This window comes from Trachemys scripta, chromosome 7, assembly GCF_013100865.1.
Source record: "Trachemys scripta elegans isolate TJP31775 chromosome 7, CAS_Tse_1.0, whole genome shotgun sequence".
NCBI lineage: Eukaryota > Metazoa > Chordata > Testudines > Emydidae > Trachemys > Trachemys scripta.
This window is the reverse complement of record NC_048304.1, coordinates 52172612-52180541: the sequence shown is the minus strand read 5'-3', so window position 1 is coordinate 52180541 and position 7930 is coordinate 52172612. Positions and strand designations below refer to the sequence as shown.

The following is a 7930-nucleotide window of genomic DNA, read 5'->3' as shown; positions in this document are numbered from 1 at the left end:
AGCGCAGTTGGCGAAAGGGCTGCCGGGAAGCGGCGCTATAAAAGTCCGGGAGCTATTTACGCCGCCTGTACCCACTGCCGTTCTTGCGCCTGCGCACTTGGGCCGAGAAGGATCGAAGCTGATAGGGGAAGGGAGCCGCGTGCGGGACAGGATCCTGGACTGGGAGTTGGTTGGTGGGGTGGGGGTCTCCTAACAACGGGAAAGCGGGAGCGCCGCACGGCCCGGCTGGTGTTATCTGGCACTTAGAGTCGGCAACTTGGGTGGGGCCAGAGCTGCGGGGGTGGGGCTCTGTCCTGTACGGGAAGCCGCTCTCCGTGCCTCCAGGCCCCTTGGTGATCCGTGCCTTGCACCCGCGCAGTGCGGCAGGGGGCTGGGCGCGCGGCGCAGCGGAGGGCGGGGCTGGGCGCGAGGTGACTGCGGCGGCCATGTCGCTGCAAGAGGACCCGGTGCAGCGCGAGATCCACCAGGACTGGGCCAACCGCGAGTACATCGAAGTGATCACCAGCTCCATCAAGAAAATTGCGGACTTCCTCAACTCCTTTGGTGCGTGCGCGCCCGGCCCGGCTCCTCCCTCAGGCCCGGCTCGGTCCGCCTCCTCCCTCCGGTTCCCCCGGCCGGCTCTACCCCCAGACTTGGTCCGGCTCCACCTTCACCCCTCGACTCCATCCCCCATCTCCCCAGTAAGGTCCGTGCCGGCTCCACCTTCGTCCCCAGCCACCCTCCCCAGTTCGACCCTCCGGCCCGGCTCTAGCCTCCATCCTCCCAGGTCCGGCTCCACCCCCCCCCCTCCGGCCGCCGCGCTCTGTTCGGGCGGGTTCTGGGGTTGGAGCTCCCCGAGGGGCGGGGGGCACCTGTCCTGGCCGGGTACCGCGGGGCCTGAGCCCGGTGCAGCCCGTGACCCGACCCTTCTCCCGCAGACATGTCCTGCCGCTCCCGGCTCGCCACCCTTAACGAGAAGCTGACCGCGCTGGAGCGACGGATCGAGTACATCGAGGCCAGGGTGAGGGGTAGAGCAGGGGAGGTGACACCAGGAGACAGCCCCGGCGTGGGAGGAGGGGTTGCCCTGCGAGTAGCTCGGTGCAGAGCTCAGCCCACGCTTAGCAGCTCAGGGATAGCCGGGGCCTTGCTGTTCAAGCCCCCCTGCGGCTTTTACCCCATCTCCAGTGGGTATTGCCCTGCTATCCTCCCCACCTTTCCCCACCCCCAGCTAGGCAGTAACACTGTGCCCAGCACCACCTGCCAGCTAATCTGCTCTTTACAAAGGGGGGGGATGTGTGGGACTCCCACATAGAGCCCTGCTCTGCTAGTTGTTACCGTGGGGTGGTGTTGCAGGCCTTTCTCCTGAACAGTAGTGCTGGAGCTCCTGCCCTCTACGCTCTGGTGGGCATCCCAGCAGTACTTACATTGGGGCATTGGTTTTGGCCAACACGGCTGGAGAGAGAACTGAGATCTTGGTGAATTGGTGACACTGGCCTGGGGAGGACTCCTGCCCTTCCCAGCCTTGCTGCAAGGGATGACTTTTACCCAATTCCCAGTGTACGGGAACTCATTAACTTTCTCTGAGTGGGCAGACTGGCTAGCCCTTGGTGACTGCAGGCTGTGCTCTCCTTTGGCAGGTAACAAAGGGCGAAACTCTGACCTAACTGCAGAAGGCTGGTGGGGAGCTGACCTGGAGAAGATTGTGCGGCTGTGCCAGAGTTGACTGTCAGACATCTGATTTCTTCATTACTTCTTACTGGTGACAGGACTTCAGCTTGTTTGTGAGATGCAATATCCCTGCCTTCAAGTGCATGGCTCCAGGGTGACTCCAGAGGAAATTGATAAAATGCAAATGAGCATGTTGAATTCAGTGATTTTGTGCAGACAGATTCATGCAGCTGTCAAATACTCCTGCACCCCTTAATCTCTCTCTCATTCCCAGCTGTGCATGTAGAACGCCTACATTTTGCAGCTGCAGAATCTCTCTGGCCAAAAGTCGCTTTGTGGGAAGAAAACTTCTCTTGGGAGCTGACTGGCTGAGGAAGTGGGTGTCCATGCTATTGGCGGACCACTCCTCTGGTGGTTTCAGTTCCTTTAGCAAACACTGCAACTTATATCTCTTAGCAAAAATGTCAAATATATCCATCCTTCCAGTCTGCGAGCAGAGCAGTACATGTGCAGTCTGTGGCTGGCAGGGTGAGGCAGGGGAATAGGTAATGTGCCAAGATAAACTCTCTGGGCAGGGTGGGTTTCAGAGCTTTCTGTGTCTTTTTTGTATTCTGTAATGTCACATGGGGAGTGTCTTTCATTTGTGTTTCAACAATAAATTGCCTCTGCTGATGGGGTCTGAGCTGATCTATAGCTAGAGGTCATTGTCTGGGATGCAGGGGCGGGAGCGTGGCCATGAAGTGCAGATGGCCAAGAGGAGTCACAATGGCCTATTACTGTAAGAGATGCAGTTGCCTCTTGCTATTCTTCTCTTCTTTTCCTCCTCCACCAAATTCCGCTCCAGTGGGCTTGACTCCTACTTCCCTAAAATGATTAGTAGTGATCAGGGATCCTAGTTTTCTGTGATTTTTTTTTTTTTAAAAACAAAACTAAATTCTATGCTGAAGGGTTCTTTGCAATTGTGGGCCCTACTTCTATTCCTCTCTCAATTCACGTATCCAGGCAGAGTTCCTCTGAGCCACATCCACTGGCTCCCTTGACACATTCAAGGAGCAGTGGGCCCTGTCTGGGGCTCTCTGCTCTGTGTACCCGTCAGGTTCCCTAATTTTGACTCTTTGACTGTCACACCTATCCCTGTTTTTTCTTTTGTTGTCCCCTGTACTGATTTGTGTCCCAGGTTGAGTAGATCCTCCCTTTAGGCTGGAGGAGGGGCCTTTAGCCATGGGTGGGTTTGTGCCTGCCCACTTCCCAGAACGACCACTCTCTTACAGTGTCAGGACTGTCTTTTTCCCCAGATAGTGAGAATGTGCTAATGAAATTTGTTGATGATAGAAAGTTGGGAGGCATCATGAATACTGAGGAGGATCGAAATATTATACAGGAAGATCTGGATGATTGTGAACACTGGAGTAATACACATGGGATGAAATTCTATAACACTGAGTGTGCAAAGTCTGACAGTAAGAATTTCTATTACAAGCTGGAGACTCGTCACTTGGAAATGACAGAAGAGGAGAGAGACCTGGATGTGTTGGTTAACCACAGGATGACTGTGAGCCATGGCTGCAAAAAAGGCAAATGTGATCCTAGGATGTATCAGGCAAGGCATTTCCAGTGAAGATAGAGACATATTAATGCTATTGTACAAGCTACTGGTAAGATCTCATTTGGAATACTTTGTACAGTTCTGGTCACCCATGTTCAAGAATGATAAACTCAAAACTGGAACAGGTGCAGAGAAGAGATAGTAGGATGATCAGGAAAATGGAGGGGCCTGTCTTATGAAAAGAGACTGGAAGAGCTTGGCTTGTTTAGCTTAGCAAAATGGTGGCTGGAAGGGGATCTCATTGCTCTCTCTAAACACATTGGGGGTAAACACCAGGAAGGGTGAAGAGCTAGTTAAGCTAAAGGACTATTAGGACAAGAACAAATGGATATAAACTAGTCATGAACAAATTCAGGCTGGAAATGAGAAAAAGCTTTCTAACGGTCAGGGTGAATGTTCCCTCTATTTTTTTCCATCCATGTCTGGAATAAATGTTATGTGCAGCGAGGTATGTGTGGTTGTGCATCACCAGTAGAAACAAAAAACCTAGATATAATATATATTTTTTTAAAAGTTAAATGGGGATAATTACTCCAGCCAAGACAGATTAGGCATTTTAGAACTCACTACTCAAAGAATTAAATTTAAGTGCAAGAGAAATAAAAATTGACTTGCATAGACAAGTCAAAACACTATAAAATAACACACTTTGTAAGAATAAAATTACAGAGAATATATGTGCATTGCAGGAGGTAACAAGAAGTACCAACAACAATAATACAAGTATGTGTTGGGAGGTGAGTGTGACATAGAGACAGTGTGTGTGAGTGACAAGAGTGCGTGACACTGACACAGGCTGTGTTGTGACAGAGTGTGTGCGACTGTGTCACAGAGACTGTGTGTGTGAGACGCAGACAGCATCTGTGCTGGCTGCTGAGAAAGTTTCTGAGATGCCCTGCACTGTCTACTTAAGACACTCTCTGAAAGCTTGCCTGCTCTGTCCTGAGCCCTGTTGTCTCCCCTCCCCAGCTCTGCAGAGATTAGGGTACATGGACAGAGGGAGGAGGAGAAAGAGAGAGTGTGTGTGACAAACAGAGAGAGAGTGAGCTGGCTGCTGGGGAAATCTCTGAAACAGCGAACTGTCTCTAATAAAGGCACTCAACCCCTCACCCTTCCCTGCAGGAGCTCAGAGTCCTGAGCCAGGCTCTGTCCCCTACCTCTCCCCTACTCTGTAGAGATGGGCTACAGGGGCTGGGGAGAGGGGGACATGCTGACATCAGCACCCTCCTCCCATCCCTGTACAGCCAGCAGGATGGTCCTGGGAGCAGTTGCAGGATGGAGCAATGTGTGGGGAGGGGCACCTGAGCACATGCTGCAAGCTGTGCATGCTCTCTTAATTAGGGTGACCACATGTCCCGATTTTATAGGGACAGTCCTGATTTTTGAGTCTTTTTCTTATATAGGCTCTTATTACCCCCCCACCCCCGTTCCGATTTTTCACACTTGCTGTCTGGTCACCCTTCTCTTAATTGGCTGGGCAGCACTTTAATTTCTCTTGTGTGGCTGCTCAAGTGCACAGCTTATCGGGAACACAGTTTTCCCTCAAATTTTTCCCATGCCTGGGCAGGGTGAGTTGGGGCTGGAGGAGGGGTGTCCCTCCTCTGGCCGCAGCAGGTCCCAGGGCGGGTTCCCTAAGTGCCTGCATAGCGCTAAATAGGTTGCTGCAGGGCCGCACAGCTTACAGGAAACTTAGGACAGTGGCAGCAGAGGGTGACAGAGCAAGGCCATTGTCGGTGGAGTGAATGGTGGCACAACAAACAACAGCGGACAGAGTGAGTGGCTGGAGAGTGGCGAGCAGCTGGAGGAATGAGCAAGGTGCCTTCTCCCCTGCACCCTCCCAGGGTGGGAGGTGAACTCATGCGAAAGCAGCTCTGAACTCTGGGTCTTCACTGACCAAGGACAACAACTATGAGTGGGGTGCGGTAGAGGGAGAAAGGAGGGGCACTATAAAGAAATGTTTGTGGGACTACGTTTTAGTGACTTTGCCCAAAATGCTAGATTTGTGACTGAGCACCTTGCATAAATATAATAGTCCTGTGGCACCTTTAAGACTAACAGATGTATTGGAGCATAAGCTTTCGTGGGTGAATACCCACCTGACGAAGTGGGTATTCACCCACGAAAGCTTATGCTCCAATACGTGGTCTTAAAGGTGCCACAGGACTCTGTTGCTTTTTACAGATCCAGACTAACACGGCTACCCCTCTGATACTTGACATAAATATACATTTCTTAGTAGGCTAAGATTTTTAAAACGCATTATATGCCAAGGTCATTATCTCACATTGTTACTATCTCGAGAGGTTGTTATCTTGGGCAGTTCCTGTAATATTTTTATCATATTACAATCAATTTTTACGTAAGAATGGCTATATTGGGTCAGACCAATGGTCCATCTAGCCCAGTATCCTGTCTTCTGACAGAGGCCAATGCCAGGTGCTTCAAAGGGAATTAACAGAACAGGCAATTATTGAGTGATCCATCCCCTGTCATCCACTCAGCTTCTGGCAAGCAGAGGCTCTCAAAGCATGGTTAATAGCCATTGATGGACATATCCGCCATGAACTTATCGAGTTCTTTTTTGAACCCTGTTATAGTTTTGGTCTTCACAACAACCCCTGGCAAAAAGTTTCATGGGTTGACTGTGTTGTGTGAAGAAGTACTTCCTTTTGTTTGTTTTAAACCTGATGCCTATTAATTTCATTGGGTGACCCTTAGTTCTTGTGTTATGTGAAGGAGCTTATTCCCTTTCTCCACACCAGTCAAGATTTTATAGACCTCTGTCATATCCCCTCTTAGTCCTCTCTTTTTCCAAGCTGAAAAATTAGTCTTTTAAATCTCTCCTTATATAGAAACTGTTCTATAGCCCTAATCATTTTAGTTGCCCTTCTCTTTATCTTTTCCAACTCCAGTATACCTTTTTTGAGAGGGCGACCAGAACTGCACGCAGTATTCAAAAGGTGAGCATAGCACAGATTTCTATAGTAAAAGTGGAGGAGCTTGGCTTGCCAGACTGATCAGCAAAGCCAATGCTGACAAACTATGTGAAAAGGCTGCAAAACACCAATCCTCTGGACTGTATTGACATACAGGCCTGGTCTACACTATGAGTTTAATTTGAATTTAGCAGCGTTAAATCGAATTAACCCTGCACCCGTCCACACAACGAAGCCATTTATTTTGAAATAAAGGGCTCTTAAAATCTATTTCTGTACTCCTCCCCGACGAGCGGACTAGCGCCAAAATCAATATGCCATTTCGAATTAGGGTTAGTGTGGCCGCAATTCTATGGTATTGACCTCCGGGAGCTATCCCACAGTGCACCATTGTGACTGCTCTGGACAGCAATCTGAACTCGGATGCACTGGCCAGGTAGACAGGAAAAGCCCCGCGAACATTTGAATTTTATTTCCTGTTTGCTCAGCGTGGAGAGCACAGGTGTGCACAGAGAGCTCATCAGCACAAGTAACCATGCAGGCCGATAATCGAAAAAGAGCACCAGCATGGACCGTACGGGAGGTACTGGATCTGATCGCTGTATGGGGAGAGGATTCAGTGCTAGCAGAACTTCGTTCAAAAAGACGAAATGCCAAAACTTTTGAAAAAATCTCCAAGGGCATGATGGAGAGGGGCCACAATAGGGACTCAGATCAGGGCCACGTGAAAGTCAAGGAGCTCCGATAAGCCTATCAAAAAACAAAGGCAAACGGTCGCTCCAGGTCAGAGCCGCGGACATGCTGCTTCTATACCGAGTTGCATGAAATTCTAGGGGGGGAAGCCACCACTACGCCACCTCTGACCGGGGATTCCGAGGCGGGGGTAATCTCAGCCACACCTGAGGATTCTGCGGATGGGGCAGAGGAGGAGGAGGAGGAGCTTGCGGAGAGCACACAGCACTCTGTTCTCCCCAACAGCTAGGATCTTTTTCTCAGCCTGACTGAAGTACCCTCCCAAGCCAGTATCCAAGACCATGACTCCATGGAAGGGACCTCAGGTGAGTTTACTTTTTAAAATATAAAACATGGTTTAAAAGCAAGTGTTTTTTAATGATTAATTTGCCCTGAGGACTTGGGATGCATTCGCAGCCAGTACAGCTACTGGAAAAGTCTGTTAACGCGTCTGGGGATGGAGCGGAAATCCTCCAGGGACATCTCCATGAAGCTCTCCTGCAGGTACTCCAAAAGCCTTTGCAGAAGGTTTCTGGGCAGTGCAGCCTTATTCAGTCCTCCATGGTAGGACACTTGACCACGCCATGCTAGTAGCAAGTAATCTGGTATCATTGCATGACAAAGCCTGGCAGCGTATGGTCCCGGTGTTTGCTGGCATTCAAGCAACATCCGTTCTTTATCTCGCTGTGTAATCCTCAAGAAAGTGATATCGCTCATGGTAACCTGGTTGAAATATGGGAATTTAATTAAGGGGACAGAGGTGGCCGTTCCTACTGGGCTGTTTGCCTGTGGCTGAAAAGAAATCCTTCTCTGCAGTTAGTCAAGCGCGGGGGGGGAGGATCGGCCCTGAGCTTTTCGCGTTTGGCTAGCAGGGATATTCCCTGATACCAGCCACATGGTGCGGGGGAGGGATAAAGCGATCATCCAGAGAATTGGATGCATGGGGGAGTTAGTTTTTTCTGCTGCTGAAGGTTAACAGGAAAACTGCAGCACTCAATAGGCTTTGCTT

General features: G+C 50.3%; 1 protein-coding gene across 1 annotated transcript; it reads left to right on the top strand.

Moving 5' to 3' along the window:
• Positions 1 to 119: 119 nt before the first annotated feature.
• Positions 120 to 2334, top strand: LOC117880322 (probable protein BRICK1). The gene is made up of 3 exons (XM_034776395.1): positions 120 to 543; positions 918 to 1000; positions 1617 to 2334. The coding sequence occupies exons 1-3, from the start codon at positions 426 to 428 to the stop codon at positions 1641 to 1643; spliced, it is 228 nt and encodes a 75-aa protein (XP_034632286.1). The 5' UTR covers positions 120 to 425; the 3' UTR covers positions 1644 to 2334.
• Positions 2335 to 7930: the final 5596 nt, after the last annotated feature.

What these genes read in the sequence shown, in the direction of transcription:
- LOC117880322 (XM_034776395.1), top strand. Translation starts at nt 426, where the DNA reads ATGTCGCTGCAAGAGGACCCGGTGCAGCGCGAGATCCACCAGGACTGG. An exon ending in GGACTTCCTCAACTCCTTTG is followed by an intron (nt 544 to 917) that starts GTGCGTGCGCGC and finishes CTTCTCCCGCAG; the next exon opens with ACATGTCCTGCCGCTCCCGG. An exon ending in TCGAGTACATCGAGGCCAGG is followed by an intron (nt 1,001 to 1,616) that starts GTGAGGGGTAGA and finishes CTCCTTTGGCAG; the next exon opens with GTAACAAAGGGCGAAACTCT.